Source organism: Ruditapes philippinarum, unplaced genomic scaffold (assembly GCF_026571515.1).
Source record: "Ruditapes philippinarum isolate M1 unplaced genomic scaffold, ASM2657151v2 ctg1309_1_1_1_1, whole genome shotgun sequence".
In the NCBI taxonomy this organism is placed as follows: Eukaryota; Metazoa; Mollusca; class Bivalvia; order Venerida; family Veneridae; genus Ruditapes; species Ruditapes philippinarum.
In genome coordinates this window covers 76291-93493 of record NW_026855469.1, presented here as the reverse complement: position 1 = coordinate 93493, position 17203 = coordinate 76291, and the positions used below count along the sequence as shown (strand labels likewise).

At 34.6% G+C, this 17203-nt stretch overlaps 1 protein-coding gene across 3 annotated transcripts in view; it reads left to right on the top strand.

Annotated features, from left to right (window-relative positions):
- The window catches only part of LOC132743442 (1,4-alpha-glucan-branching enzyme-like), a 57198-nt gene that overhangs the window by 28604 nt on the left and 11391 nt on the right, over positions 1 to 17203 (top strand). Inside the window, exons 13-15 of one of the 3 annotated variants that reach the window (XM_060731962.1) lie at positions 4984 to 5117; positions 6323 to 6440; positions 8350 to 9004. In XM_060731962.1, coding sequence (XP_060587945.1) covers positions 4984 to 5117; positions 6323 to 6440; positions 8350 to 8397 — 300 coding nt within the window. In that variant the 3' untranslated portion in view covers positions 8398 to 9004. Of the gene's footprint in view, positions 1 to 4983; positions 5118 to 6322; positions 6441 to 8349; positions 9005 to 14568; positions 14852 to 15386; positions 15575 to 17203 lie in introns of those variants that run through there. The other 2 variants (XM_060731963.1, XM_060731964.1) reach the window with 2 other exon arrangements.

Below are 17203 nucleotides of genomic sequence, written 5' to 3'. Positions count from 1 at the left end.
TTCGAATCATCAGCCAGAGCTCCAGATAATTTTTCATGCAATTAGTTTTAAATTTTTGATTTTTTCTGCAATTAGTTTTTACACTTCCCGATTTCAAATTCAATAAGTTTTTTTTTAGATATCTAGGATGGTTTTTATCTCACCTGACCACGAAGTGGTCATGGTGAGGTATAGTGATGGGGCTATGTCCTTCGTCCGTCGTCGTTCGTCGTCAACAATTGGGTTGTAAACAGTCTAGCAGTCACAGTTTTGATTGGATCATCATCAAACTTTGTCAGAATGTTCTCAATGAAATACAGATCGAGTTCGAAGATGGGTTATCTCGAGTCAAAAACTAGGTCACAGGAGCTAAAAATAGAAAAAGCTTGTTAACACTCTAGTCTCTAGAGGCTGCAGTTTTTATCCAAATATTCTGGAAATTTGTCAGGAAGGTTGTTTTGATGATATCTAGGTCAAGTTTGAAGATGGGTCATCTCCGGTCAAAAACTAGGTCACAGGAGCTAAAAATAGAAAAGGCTTGTTAACACTCTAACAATTGGGTTGTTAACAGTCTAGCAGTCACAGTTTTGATTGGATCATCATCAAACTTTGTCAGAATGTTTGTCTCAATGAAATACAGATCGAGTTAGAAGATAGGTTATCTCGGGTCAAAAACTAGGTCACAGGAGCTAAAAATAGAAAAAGCTTGTTAACACCCTAGAGGCTGCAGTTTTCATCCAAATATTCTGGAAATTTGTCAGGAAGGTTGTTTTAATAATATCTAGGTCAAGTTCGAAGATGGGTCATCTCCGGTCAAAAACTAGGTCACAGGAGCTAAAAATAGAAAAAGCTTGTTAACACTCTGGTGGCTGCAGTTTTCATCCAGATATTCTGGAAATTTGTCAGGAAAATTGCTTTGATGATTTCTAGGTCAAGTTTGAAGATGGGTCATCTTCGGTCGAAAACTAGATCACAGGAGCTAAAAATAGAAAAAGCTTGTTAACACACTAGTGGCTGCAGTTTTCACCCAAATATTCTGGAAATTTGTCTGGAAGGTTGTTTTGATGATATCTAGGTCAAGTTTGAAGATGGGTCATCTCAGGTCAAAACCTAGGTCACAGGAGCTAAAAATAGAAAAAGCTTGTTAACACTGTAGTGGCTGCAATTTTCATCCAAATATTCTGGAAATTTGTCAGGAAAGTTGTTTTGATGATTTCTAGGTCAAGTTTGAAGATGGGTCATCTCCGGTCAAAAACTAGGTCACATGAGCTAAAAATAGAAAAAGCTTGTTAACACTCTAGTGGCTGCAATTTTCATCCAAATATTCTGGAAATTTGTCAGGAAAGTTGTTTTGATGATTTCTAGGTCAAGTTCAAAGATGGGTTATCTCCAGATTAAAACTAGGTCACATGAGCTAAAAATAGAAAAAGCTTGTTAACACTCTAGTGGCTGCAGTTTTCATCCAAACATTCCTGAAATTTGTCAGGAAGGTTGTTTTGATGATTTATAGGTCAAGCTCGAAGATTGGTCATCTCAGGTCAAAAACTAGGTCACAGGAGCTAAAAATAGAAAAAGCTTGTTAACACTCTAGTGGCTGCAGTTTTCATCTAAACATTCTGGAAATTTGTCAAGAAGGTTGTTTTGATGATTTCTAGGTCGAGTTCAAAGATGGGTTATCTCAGGTCAAAAACTAGGTCACAGGAGTTAAAAATAGAAAAAGCTTGTAAACACTCTAGTGGCTGCAATTGTCATCCAAATATTCTGGAAATTTGTCAGGAAAGTTGTTTTGATGATTTCTAGGTCAAGTTCAAAGATGGGTTATCTCCAGATTAAAACTAGGTCACATGAGCTAAAAATAGAAAAAGCTTGTTAACACTCTAGTGGCTGCAGTTTTCATCCAAACATTCCTGAAATTTGTCAGGAAGGTTGTTTTGATGATTTATAGGTCAAGCTCGAAGATTGGTCATCTCAGGTCAAAAACTAGGTCACAGGAGCTAAAAATAGAAAAAGCTTGTTAACACTCTAGTGGCTGCAGTTTTCATCTAAACATTCTGGAAATTTGTCAAGAAGGTTGTTTTGATGATTTCTAGGTCGAGTTCAAAGATGGGTTATCTCAGGTCAAAAACTAGGTCACAGGAGTTAAAAATAGAAAAAGCTTGTAAACACTCTAGTGGCTGCAATTGTCATCCAAATATTCTGGAAATTTGTCAGGAAAGTTGTTTTGATGATTTCTAGGTCAAGTTCAAAGATGGGTCATCTCCGGTTAAAAACTAGGTCACAGGAGCTAAAAATAGAAAAAGCTTGTTAACACTCTAGTGGCTGCAGTTTTCATACTAAATATTCTGGAAATTTGTCAAGAAGGTTGTTTTGATGATTTCTAGGTCAAGTTCAAAGATGGGATATCTGAGGTCAAAAACTAGGTCACAGGAGTTAAAAATAGAAAAAGCTTGTAAACACTCTAGTGGCTGCAGTATTGAGTCAAATATTCTGGAAATTTGTCAGGAAGGTTGTTTTGATGATTTCTGGGTCAAGTTCGAAGATGGGTCATCTTAGGTCAAAAACTAGGTCACAGGAGCTAAAAATTGAAAAAGCTTGTTTACACTCTTGTGGCTGCAGTTTTGATTAAAAGATTCTGGAAATTTGTCAAGAAGGTTGATTAGATGATTTCTGGGTCAAGTGCTAAGATTGGTCATGTCCGGTCAAAAACTAGGTCACAGGAGCTAAAAATAGAAAAATCTTTTTAACACTTTAGTGGCTGCAGTTTTGATCCAAATTTCCTGGAAATCAGTCAGGAAGGTTGTTTTAATGATTTTTAGGTCAAGTTTGAATATGGGTCATGTCCGGTCAAAATTTAGGTCACATTGCCCAAATATGGAAAAATCTTTATAACACACTAGAGGTCACATGTTTGACTCAGTTGTCATCAAACTTGGCCATGATGCTTGTTTAAGACATTGCTTGGATGCGGTTGTATCAGGTGAGCGATCCAGGGCCATCATGGCCCTCTTGTTTTATTTAGTTTTGTCTAAGAGACATATTTAATGGGGTACTGCAAGTATTTTATTAAGCATCAGATTAGCACATACACCATCAGCAATGAAAGGCTTGGTTTTACTTAAGTACCGTTTCTGTAATGTTTAGTCCACTACGTTTTTACTATTTATTTCTTACCTCAAACAATGACATTTGCTATTTCCTCAGACTCTTATTCCATACACGATTTTCATTTTCTATTTATCCGGTCTTATTAGTTGTCTGTCATTTTTTCGCTCTTTCTGACGTCATGTTTGATTTGATTTTCTGGAAGGGTGGTCACTCTGAGCACATGAAAAAACTGTGCAAATTAATGCGGTGGTGTGATACTTTATTGCTCTGACAAAATATATACAATCAGAAAACTGTTTCTTTCGTTTCTGATTTTTTAAACGATTGCAATTGTTATGCAATTCTTTTTTAAAGACAATTATTGTGATGGTCATTTAATAGTTACTTTAACGCCTAATTTCGTATATTTTGGCCAACATTTAGTGGACGCTCAGTGGATATAACAACGTCATTTAATGGAATAAACTTTTACAGTAAAAATAATCGGGAGGGATTTTATGCGGCTGCTTAATAAAAAAAAAGTCGCTAAATAAAGATGGACGCATGAACGATGCCAACTGTATATAGATATATAAAATACACTTAAGTGTTGTTACATCTTTAATTACAACATACAGGATCTTTAAGTTTTATGTGCAAGTTGGTATCTCGCAATCAACTGAAGGGACTGGATTGAAACTTCACACACTTCTTATTGTTTTTGAGAGGCCAATGTCTAAGGCTCTAAAGCTATAAAGTAGATTTTGACAGAATAATGGCCCTTTTTGAAGTTTTACATCTAGGCTCTTGTTTAGCTGTCAAGCACTGAAATAGTCCAGCATGCTGTCCTACTGACAGCTTGTGTTATACCCACTGTTACTTTTTTAAAACTCTTTTAAACAATTTTTAGAGCAGAATTTGGTTACCATTGAAAACATTTGTATTTCAGTGTTTTAACATTTACATACGTGCAATTTCAAATTTTTAGATTTTATTGCTTAGTCTTTTAGGTAACCTCAATGGCAACAAATACGATAATGAAATATATAAATGATAGCAAATGCTGTGTCTGAATTATGTACCTTTTACTACAGATATTTCAAATTTCAAGAGAGATGTTAGAATTTGTTCATATAAGGAAACTTTTTCAGCAGTGTTATGTATTTTGTAAGGTCACTCAGATTTGTGGCTGTGCTTAGTTGCCAGCCCTTTGCACGGAGGGTCAACTGAGGTTGTCCTCCTCTAGTACAGTTACCAGACATGCCAAATATGATTTAGACTTTGCCACTAGTATAGAGCCCGTCTAGGCTACAAATTCCTTCAGTCTGGCCAGGCACTGTACAGTTGGTAGCTCAATATTTGTACTTGGATATTGAAATCCCTTTAAAGGGTATAAAGCTATATCTAATGAAATAGTTTTATAAAATTTATCAACAGTAAAATTGTATTGTTTTGATAATCTTATGGTCGATTTTCAAAAAACGTACCATCGAATGTCCCTGTTGTTAAACATACATGATTAGTGTACTTTAACAGAATACAATATCTAAAACGTTCCGTAACAAAATATGCTGCTGCTATTTTAAGCAGGGTTTTAAACATAAAGCAATGATGCTCTTGCCATTAGCTTTCATGGCAATATACTTTAATTTTTATCTCAATTTGCATCAGAAATATAGCTTTATACACTTTAAACTTTTAACAGACTGTTCCTAAATTCAAAGCTTGGCAAATCCATTTTACAAATTCAACATATGAGCCTCGCCATGACAAAACCAGCATAATGCGTTTGCGTCCAGCATGGATCCAGAACAGCCTGCGCAGTCTGATCAGGATCCATGCTGTTCACTTACAGACCCTATAACAAGTAGAGAAACTGATAGCAAAAATTCAACATCTTTTATGATTTTTCTTTTTTAGCAATACATCAGTAGAAAGCATGGAGGAGACAAGGTCATTGTGTTTGAGAGAGTAGAAAAACTTGTCTTTATATTTAACTTCCATCCGAACAAAAGTTACACCGACTACAAGATTGGAGTGGGTTATCCAGGAAGGTACTACTTGTTTTCAAGATATCCATCGACGCCAACATTTCTTTTAGACTATCCTAAATTAAGAACACCCTAGTGTTAAGGCAATTTTTCTCCACAACCACAAGCGGTGTCATTAGTGGGGTTCTACTGTATTTAAACAAACCTCCCCTCTCCCCGCTCTGCTGTGGTTTTCAAGTCCATTTAGGGACATTAAATTTGCTCACATGAGGTAACCTGTTGAAAATTGATGGTTATACATTTGGCTGTGAGGTTGTTTTTTTTTTCTTTCTGTTGTTATTTTACTGCCGATTTAGCACACATGTTTGGTCATATTTCAGTGATCAATCCACATTATCAAATTTCCTGGATAACTTAGCAGTTATTACCAATTTCTTCAGAAGTAATCAACTACCAATAGTTCATATTGGTCATTACTATTAGTACTTAGTACTTTATACTATTATTAGTTATCCAGGTAAGACTGTTAAGTGGATCAACGGCTGATTTATGATGACCAAAAACATGTGTTCAATTTGGTGCCAATAAAAATAATTCAAAGAGGCACATTTTCAGCATCAGTAAAGCTTAAAAGTTGCTCTATGCTTATAACATTGTTGGTAAAATTGAAACACAAATAAAAATTAAAGAGGATTTTAATGTTTATGTAAGGATTCTGTTTAACTCAGTCGTTGTGCTTTGTTAACCTAAAAAATGTTGAGAACAATTGCAAGCAATATGGTCTTGTAAAACTAAACTTTGCACTAGATTTGCAGGTTTGTTCAAGTATTTTATAGATTGGTTCAAGCTATGATAATTTTATTTATTATATACTTATAAAAATTAATGAAATATTGATGAAATAAAATGCGTGTTTTCATTTTCCGTATTTTCACTGTAAAAATTTATTTTTCACTGCAGCCGGTACACAAAATTTAAGGGAAAGTCTTTCAAATTTTAATGTCAAAAAAGACAAAAATGTATATAATAAACAGAAAATCCAAGTTTTTTCTATAAATACATGATTTATTTTCATCTTGTGGCATGAAAATTATTATATTTCACTCGTGGCTACCGCCACTCATGAAATATTTATTTTCATACCACTTGATGAAAATAAATCATGTATTTATAAAAAGAACTTGAATATCCTCTATAGATTTGTTCAAGCTATGATATTTTTATTGATTGGTTCAAGCTATGTTTCTTCAGGCAAATATTTTCTTCAGATATAAAATGGTGCTGGACACAGACTCGGAGACGTATGGTGGTCACAAGCGACTGGATCCTAACGTAGAATATTTTACAAATAATGAATCGTGGGACAATCGTTACCATTCAATGATGGTAAGAAATCATTTGAACATTGATAATTTATACCAGCTCACTTGCCACTGTGTGTGTTTCACTTAGGGCTATCGTTGAATATTACTATATCTATACATCATCGATATTCATCATTTGATACAATATTAATACACACTTTAAAAAATGGAGACAAGCTAAAATTTATTTATTTCTGTTAGTGAATATACCTCTCTATTTTGCCTTATAAGAGAAGTCACTTTTTTCCAGTTTTCTTGGCTAACTTGAACTTTAAACTCTGTTTTCAAATGTCAGTGACAAAAATTACAGAAAAAATAACTTAGTTTGTAGTATTTGTAATGTCAAATACAAGAATGCATAACACCATTTTCCCAATTTATATCACATATTTGAATGTTTTTCTTAATATCTACTATCAAAGTCAATATATTGATATATAATCCATATTTGTCTCCGGATAAATCAGTACAAAATTTTCCATAAATGACAGCTCTAGATAAACTCCTACCATGCTAAATATCTTAAATAAGGCTTGTCCATCTTTCGGTCTGATAAAACTTATTCAACATTTTAAGGGATTTTTTTTCAAAATTAGTACTGACTCATAAACAGCAAACAGTGCTAATCATGATTTTGATCTGCACTTGTTGCAAGGGTAGAATTGGTTGCTGCCAGCAGGCTAAAGGTCTAAAAAATTTCTTCAGACATCTAATTCTTTTTTAATGATAACAGTTTATGTAGTAGCTTAGTGAATGAAATATCTTAGAAGGCCCTATACACAGGCAACCCTTTGTTATATACCACCTCTGAGTAAAGATCACCCTGCATATAGAGGCAACTTTTTTATAACCCTTCATTGATAGAAAGTGGAATCAGGTATCCTCCAAATAAAGACCACTTTGTTGTGCATATAAAGACCAATTTGTCTTGCCTATAAAGACCACTTCGTCTTGCCTATAAAGACCACTTCGTCTTGCCTATAAAGACCAATTTGTCTTGCCTATAAAGACCACTTCATCTTGCCTAAAAAGACCACTTCGTCTTGCCTATAAAGACAACTTTGTCTTGCCTATCAAGACCAATTTGTCTTGCCTATAAAGACCGATTCATCTTGCCTATAAAGACCACTTTGTCTTGCCTATAAAGACCACTTCGTCTTGCCTATAAAGACCACCGCGTCTTGCCTATAAAGACCACCACGTCTTGCCTATATAGACCACCGCCTCTTGCCTATAAAGACCACCACGTCTTGCCTATATAGACCATGATTTACCTCTACCTTGGATGGTCTTTGTACACAAGTATGACTATATGATTATTTCATAGACCTGTAGGTTCAGATCTTACGAGGATGTTGAATTATGTAATGGAATGAGTTTGTATTGGCTTCTTATAGAAAATGTGTTGTTCTAGTCACTTTCCTGCTTTTTGCTTGAAATAGTGCACACAGAGGAGACTGGAACCTTCCTCTACCAGTAAATATGAAAAATGTGACAGCAGTGTTGCTCTGACTTCCTGATGAGGATAAGATAAGAAAATTGATAGCCAAATTCTCATGGCCTTTTTGTAAAGTGAAACACCTTAAAGAATAAATTTCATTTTACATGCTATAAAATATGTTTAACAATGGCATTTCATCAGAAGCTGTTCTAGGCCTTTAATGTTTGTTATATTCTTTAATGTTTGTTATATTCTTTAATGTTTGTTATTTTGTTATATTCTTTAATGTTTGTTATATTCTTTAATGTTTGTTATATTTTATTGTGACAATGACTTTTCATCAGAAACTGTTCTGGGCCTTAAACATGTGTTTCAATTCCTTATGACAATGACAATCCACCAGGTCTTTAATGTTTATTCATTTTTCTTGTGACTGTGACATGTCTGTTCTGGGCCTTTAATGTTTCTTTCTGTACCTTTTACATTACAGGTATATATACCATGCAGAACAGCTATAGTGCTAGCGAAACAAGACTGAGTATGATGAATTGTAGCACAATTATCACATTATATCTATACACCAAAGACTCAAGTGCTATCTATAATTGGTGCATGACAACCATTCCATTCTTAGACTGGAACAGTATATTTCTTCAAGTTGGAATTGTCCACTGTTTTTATTGAAGGGATGTCAGCACTTGCTGGTGCAAGTGTGAAAGATGGAGTGTGCCATGATTGCTTATATTCAATATACATGTATATTTTGTTAGGCCAAAGAAAATAGTTAATTTGTTACTGATTTCATGCTACTAAAGTGATAGGGTCATCTGTAAAGGTTTTCTCTTCTTTTTTCTCTCTCTTTGATGTTGGGAATAAAGGTATTATTTTCTTATATTTATTTGTATGGTTATTATATATCGGTTAATGTTAATTAAAGATTTTGTAAGAAAAAGTTTTTTCTTTGGCCTTGGTAATCTTTCTTTGAAATATAGCATGATTTTAACCAGGAATCATAGTGCTAAATGTAAAGGAGTGTTCAATTTTTGTTTTAAAGCCAGTTATTTAACTTGTGTGTCATTTGCATTTTTAGCTCTCTTTTTTTCTTCTTTTTTTAGATGTATTGACTATTGTGCAATGCAATAACTTCTGTGTCTCAGTTTTAGAGATTATATTTGACAGAAGTGTAAATATATTTTAATTTGAAAATGGTGCAGTCCAATCCATGTGACTTAATTGAGTGTCCATTTATTATTTATAAGCGTGACCTGTCCTCTACAAAGTGTTATTATTATTTTATTTTTAATTTTATGCACATGTAGTTGATATTAAAATATGAACAGTTGAATCTGTTTGTTACTATCACAAAATAAGTTTTATTATGTACACGTAATATACATGTACTGTAAGCAGCATGCCTCCAGATTCATGCTAATTTTCATGAAAATTTGAAAATATATTTGAATGTGTAATATTGTGAAGTAACCAAGGCAAACATTATCAATTGCACTTACAAACCACGTAAATTACCAAAAACTGGTCAAAATATGCATATATAGCCTTTACTGCATCAGAAACACAGTAGAAATAGCTGTAGATACTGAAAAATCAGTCATTAATCGCACAGAACATGTAAAAGTTTACTTGAATCTTGAAACTTTTTACTTTTTCTAACATGATCTTAGTACATTTGTCTCAAGTTTGATTTTATTGAAATATGTTGACTCTTCTGGAGGCATGTAGCTTTAATGGACCTCTCCAGCATTGGTACACTTGGTACCAAAATTGTTTGTTTTTTTTAGATAAATTGTTAACATTGTGAATAACATGCTTAAATTTGGCAAGGTTAAGATGTGAAATAAAAAGTGAAAAATGGGCATTGTTGAGTCAAGAGATTTATACATGTATATAACAGATACTATAACTCTCTGGTTAAATCTAGTCCAAAAACACCAACTCTAGTAACCTCCCCGGAAATTTTGTTTTTGTAATAAAATGGCAGTAATATTAGATCAAGTTTTAGTTGGTTCTGTCCTATTTACCAAGAAATTATATGTATCAAAAATTTGAGCCATGATACGATTTTAAAAGCTGTTCACACTATTCATGCTATAAATCACGTGACTTTATGGTAGTATGCATTAAAATTACTTTTACTAGGGTAAAGTTTCAATAGGAGTTGATTCAGTAATAATATATCAACTTCCGGACAGTTTTCTCTTAATATATATTAGCTGCCATGCTTACGTCAACTCGCGTAACTACAAATGACACGTGATTCATAGCCGGGAATTTAATTTGGCGCTCAAATGTTGTTTCAAGTGTTTCATTTCAGGGTGCCATTTAACTGTTTGTGATGATATTTTGGTTGTAAGCTATATATATCGTAATAGAAATAAAATGTACACTATATGAACATTAATTATGTGTTTATTTTATATTTCTGATTTACATGCCGGTACAGAAAATGTCGTCTGCTTCTCAACACGTGTTTTAGGTTTAATTTCTATCAAACTTGAACATGATCCATTTTACATCATTTGGAAAGTAAGTAATGGCATCACTTGTAAACTGCAATTTTCCCAGTGGTAATTTTCAACATAATTTCACTTTTCTGAGTAATAAAACATATTTTTTTGAAGAAAGCAGTGCTCTGCAAGCATGAATTATCCCCCCCCATACATGATGTTGGCTATTCTGCCTACAGGTGGTATACCGTGAAGAGTAACTAATACCAAAAAAAAAGTATTTGTCACTTCCATTCTGTAAGTTCTGGGTATTTTAGTAAAATGTTGAAAGAACCTTTACATTACAGGAATAGAAGATACGGTAAACATTGTAATTGCAACTTCTTCACGTGTTATAGAGGATGTTAATAGTGCCACTCATATTCCCATTATTGACGCGTATTATACATGCTGTATGTATATTATATCATAAATAAATATATATCTAGATATAGAATTTCACTTGTACTGGCGGGTAGGAATTGCACCGAAAAAAGTTATAAAATGGCAGATATACGGTGGCATAGAGGGGACATCAGAAATATTTTATCACGTGTGCAAGACAAAGCTACTATTGTGCATGCAATAGTTATATGTGGGCATGTGATAGCTACAACGTGCGCACAAGATAGCCCCTACGTTGGTCAATCATTACGTGCGCACGTAATAGCTATCACGTGTGCACGTAATAGCTCCTACATGCGCACTAATTAGCTATCGCATGTGCACGTGGTAGATAAAATATTTCTGATGGCCCCTTTATGCCACCATACAGAGACTTATAATTTAATATGCGGTGTATAAACGCCCACAAAGCGGGAAAAGAAGAATCAAACATTTGAAAATAAATACAGTAACATTTGTAAGCACAGCACACAGCATTTTAGGGTTGGAATATTATTTCGATTCTAGAACAGTCGATACGTTATTGTCCGTAGAACGGTTACGTATACGTTACCGATACTAGTACATGTATATGGTAAGATAAAAATAAAGGTCAACACAGGCTCAATGAAAATCAAAACAGACGACGTATACCGTACAGTACATGTATTTCTGTATGGTGTGTTAATTGGAAGAATTAGCCCTCAGACATAAAAATTATCCCTCGGACGCTCCTGAGGAAATGAAAATGATCTCCTCAATGTCGAGCTTTGGAATTGACGAATATATTGACTGGGAGCGAGTGGGGCGGGGTCTTACTTATTTTTTATGTTCAGGCAGTTACCATAAAGGACTAGCATAAATTAAGTCGATGGGGCAATCAACAACTGTCAAAAACTTGCTATCTCAGTATTGCAATACATTACATAGTTTACAATTGGTTTTAAGGGTGCTATATTGCCAAGATGCCGGTTACCGCTGTAAATAGTTTTTATCTCGTTTTATAGCTCACCTGTCACAAAGTGACAGGGTGAGCTTTTGTGATCGCTTTTCGTCCGGCGTACGTCCGTCGTCCGTCCGTAAACATTTACTTTAAATTACATCTCCTCATAAACCACCAAGCCAATTTCATCCAAACTTCACAGGAATGTTCCTTTGGTGGTCACCTTTAAAAATTGTTCAAAGAATTTAATTGCATGCAGAACTCTGCATGCAAAAACTTTAAATATCTTCTTCTAAAAAACCCAAAGAGCTAGAGCTTAGATATTTGGCATATAACATCTTCTAGTAGGTGTCTACCAAGTTTGTTCAAATAAATGCCCTGGGGTCAAAATTGGCCCCGCCCCAGGGGGTCATTGATTTTCCCTGTACATGTATGCATATAGTAAAAACTTAAAAAATATTCTTTTAAAGAACCAAAAGAGCTAGAGCTAAGATATTTAGCATGAAACATCTTCTCATGAATGTCTACCAAGTTTGTTCAAATAAAAGCCCTGGGGTCAAAATTGGCCCCGTCCCAGGGGGTCATTTATTTTCCCTATATGCATATAGTAAAAACTTAAAAATCTTCTTTTAAAAAACCAATATAGCTAGAGTTTAGATATTAAGCATGAAACTATTTCTAGTGAGTGTCTACACAGTTTGTTCAAATAAAAGCCCTGGGGTCAAAATTGGCCCTGCCCCAGGGGGTCAATGATTTTCCCTATATGCATATAGTAAAAACTTAAAAAAAAATCTTTTAAAGAACCCAAAGAGCTAGAGCTAAAATATTTAGCATGAAACATCTTCTCATGAATGTCTACCAAGTTTGTTCAAATAAAAGCTCTGGGGTCAAAATTGGCACCGCCCTGGGGGGTCATTGATTTTCCCTATATGCATATAGTAAAAACTTAAAAAATATTCTTTTAAAGAACTCAAAGAGCTAGAGCTAGGATATTTAGCATGAAACATGTTCTAATGGGTGTCCACAAGTTTGTTCAAATAAAAGCCCTGGGGTCAATATTGTCCCCGCCCCGGGGTCATTGATTTTCCTTATATGTGTATAGCAAAAACATAAAAAATTTTCTTTGAAAAAAACCAAAATAGCTAGAGTTTAGATATTAAGCATGAAACAACCAAGTTTGTTCAAATAAAAGCCCTTGGGTTAAAATTAGCCCTGCCAGGGGGGGGGTCATTGTTTTTCATTATATATGTATAGTAAAAACTTAACATCATGAAACATCTTCTAATGGGTGTCTTCCAAGTTTGTTCAAATAAAAGCCCTTGGGTTTAAACTGGCCTCGCTCCGGGGGGGGGGGGGCTATTTACAGGTGAGCGACCTCAGGGTCATCATGGCCCTCTTGTTTGTAAATATGGACTGAACATTTTTTTTAGAATTTTCTATTTTTGCTACAAGACTTTGCATATTTTGCGAATCTGTAAAACGACAATATGGTATGGGAATTCTGTATTTTTGTATAAAGATCAAAAAGGGAATGAGTGATAAGTAATGGATGTGATGATTAATGAATACTTCAAATTTATCTTCTTGTTTTTAATTGTTCGTTTTTATGACGCAACGGCACAGAAGAGGACATATGGCGTTTTTCCAGCTTTACTGGTTGAAGAAGATCTTATATGCCCCACTGTGAATTATTTCAGGCACAAATAGGCACCTGACCATGACCGTCCTCGTGTCTTAAGCTACCTGGATAGCTTCCTCACAAGAGAGAACCCAAAGTCCACCCTGGCATGATTCGAACTCACAATGGTGATGGGCAAGTTGTTTGAGTCAGCAACACTTAAGCCACTCAGTTATGGACACTCATGTATAGATTAATATACTTTACTTGCATGTATGTTTAGATGGGGTCAAGGAGATATTTAAAAAGCCTCTCATATTTTTAGGCATCATCATTTGATTGCCTGCTACATGTATACCAATAACTGGTTTGAAAAAATGTCTTTCTATTTAATTTAACACAGTCAAACTCTGAGTTAGAGACCACATATTCTATAGACCTTGTAAAGAAAATAACTGACTTTAAAGGCCGCTACAGATTTTTTTCATTTCAATATTACAATACAACCTCTTTTTAAAAGACCATCTGTATAGTATATTGTATCATAGTTTGGGGACTTTTCTGTGAGTTAAATCATATACATATACATGCACAGTGTGTTAACTGGAGTGCAGGTATTAGTTACCCGCACTGCAGGGCATGCCCATTGATTGGTTCATTTTGTCTAGGGTTTACATATTGTTATGACTGGGAAAGGGAAAGCGATAGAAATATCATATTCAGATCCTGATTCATTGGTTCCTTTTTTCTGGAGTTTCATATTGTGACATCAGGGAACGTGTTTTTATTTTTGACTATGATACAAAAGAGAAAGAACATCAAAACACTCGGCAATCTGATTAATACTCTGGGGCTACGCAAAATCAGATAGCCTCTTGGTGTTTAGATGCTCTTTTTATTACTTAAACCTGGATTTTCCAAAAGTTTTTTTTAACCTGTTTGATTGTACTTACACAGTTTATACAGTTTGATTGTTTAGGAAGCGATAAGGTTATAGACACACTCTTGAATCTGTTCCTGGAACTAACAAGTACTGAGCAATGAGTGTAAAGTTTCTTGCTTGAGGAATTACTATGTATCTATTTATAGAATTTGAAGTCTAATGACAACTGGAACACTGTGTATGCAAACTATGTTATCTACTTATAGAATTTAAAGTTGGATGAAAACTGGAACACTGTGTATGTATGCAAACTACATGTATGTTATCTATTTATAGAATTTGAGTGTGTGTATGCAAACTATGTTATCTATTTATAGAATTTGAAGGAGAAGTCAGATGACGACTGGGATCTTGAAAACATCTGCCATATTCTGACAAACCGACGGTACACAGAAAAATGTATCGCTTATGCTGAAAGTCACGACCAGGCGCTAGTCGGCGACAAGACCTTGGCTTTTTGGCTGATGGACAAAGAGATGTACACGCATATGTCAGAGTTATCTCCCCCTAGTTTAGTCGTAGATAGAGGGATAGCTTTACATAAAATGATAAGGTTGATCACGATGGGTCTCGGTGGAGAAGGTTACCTTAATTTCATAGGTATGACCAGATAATTACTGATAAATAATTCAATCTATTAAAAAAAAATTTAAATCGACCTCTTTGTTGTGCTCAATGCTCAGTCACATGCTAAAATCAAAAATATCACAAACAAATCCATGTGTTCTTTTGGTTAAACCAGGTCTAACAGTGACTATGTATAGTACAGATAACAAGGAATATGCAAATTCCTGCGAGAAACGAGTAATTACAAAATGCGTGACACCGAGTGGATTATAAATTTCTCGTACACAAAAGAGTGAATTTGCATATTCCTCGTTACCTGTACTGTATGATAGAAAGTGCAGCAATTTGTTGTTCTAAACAGGATGCCTGCCCTTGGACCTAGTAGTTAAATAATTTAAAAAGGAGCACCAGTGTGTTTTTCCTTCACATGTATACGGGAAATTCACCATAAGATATTTAATAGTTTTAATTATATGACAATACTATTGCTTATAATGGTAAGTACTAGGTAGTGCTGAAATGGATCTTTAGTGAAAATATAACAAAAAATTAAACTTTTTGTTGGCAGGAAATGAGTTCGGGCACCCTGAATGGTTAGATTTTCCAAGAATCGGGAACCAGGAGAGCTTTCATTACTGCAGACGACAGTGGAATCTCGTAGATGATAAAATGTTAAAGTACAAATACCTCTACGCGTTTGATCGGGATATGCAACATCTTGAGGCCGCGTTCGGCTGGCTGGCCCAAGGTTCACAGGTAATAATTATGAGATTTCTTGCTTGACTATTCCTAGTACATGGAGAGATGTTGTACTCACAGCCAGGTGGGCGTTGGTCTCGGTTAACTCAATTTTTTTTTATGGTTTTATATGATATATATGACGCTCAAAAGAAGATTTAATAATATTGTAAGTTCCAAAAAGCATTATATATAAAGATATTTCTGATTTTACATTTCATGTAAATAAAGGGAGGTAATAAGAAATTTATATTCGATAAAGTCTAAGCAAAATTTTTCAATAAGAATTGAATGCATGTATTTTTAAGGTTATTCATGTGTATAAACATTTGGAGTAAATGCTTAACATATTCTTGGATGTTTGGAAATTGTTTTAGAAGAATAATTACAGTCGACATAGTATTAAGAGACCACTCAAGAGACTGCCAAAAAGTGGTCTCTTAATAATGTGGTCTCTCAATAGAATTCTGGAAAATTCTTAGACTCGAGTGTTTCATTAGTTATGGATATAATAATATATTTTTATAAAAACAAAAACTGTACAATATTATGTATGTGTAACAATTTCAAAATCACATTTATGCCTTTTAAGCTCACCTGAGCTAGCTCAGGGTGAGCTTTAGGATCGTTGAATGTCCGTTGTCCGTCGTCCATCCACACTTGTTTATTAACACTCTAGCGGTCACATTTTTGCCTCAATCATCATCAAACTTTGTCAGGATGCTTGTCTAGGTGATAGCTCGGATGAATTCAAACATGGGTTATCTCTGATGAAAACTAGGTCACCAGAGCTAAAAATAGAATAACCTTGTTAACACTCTAGTGGTCACATTTTTGCCTCAACCATCATCAAACTTGGTCAGGATGCTTGTCTAGGTGATAGCTTGGATGAGTTTGAACATGGGTCATCTCGGATGAAAAACTAGGTCACATCACCCAAATATGTAAAAAAACCTTGTTAACACTCTAGTGGTCACATTTTTGACTCAATTATCATCAAACTTGGTCAGGATGCTTGTCTAGGTAATTAATTGGATGAGTTCGAACATGGGTCATCTCACATGAAAAACTAGGTCACAGGAGCTAAAAATAGAAAAATCTTGTTAAAACTCTTTTGGCTACTGTCTTGATCCAAGTATCCTGTAAATTCTTCGGAAAGTTTGTTTTGATGATTTCTAGGTACAGTTCTAATATGGGTCACCTGGGTCTAGGTCACACTGCTCAAATATGGATAATCCTTGTTAACACTCTAGTGGTCACATTTTTGACCCACCTGTCATGAAACTTGTCTAGGTAATTGTTTGGATGAGTTCTATAGGTCAGGTGAGTTATCTAGGGTCATCATGGCCTTATTGTTATTTTTGTCATCTAGTAAATAGAAAAATATCATTGTGTGTTTATTTCTAAATTTATAGAACTTGTAACACTAAACAATACTATGCTTGCCAAATACTTTCATGATCTGCTTTTCTTCATATTGTTCAAACAATTTAGTAGTTTTTCTTGAAATACGAGGGATGTTCCAAATGTATTGCTTATTTCTATCTTCAAATTTCAAGTTAGCTCAAAAGTGTTCATTTCATGCCCTTGAAGTACTCCCCTTGGCTAGAAATGCAAAGTTTTAGCCGATGTATCCACTTCTTGCAG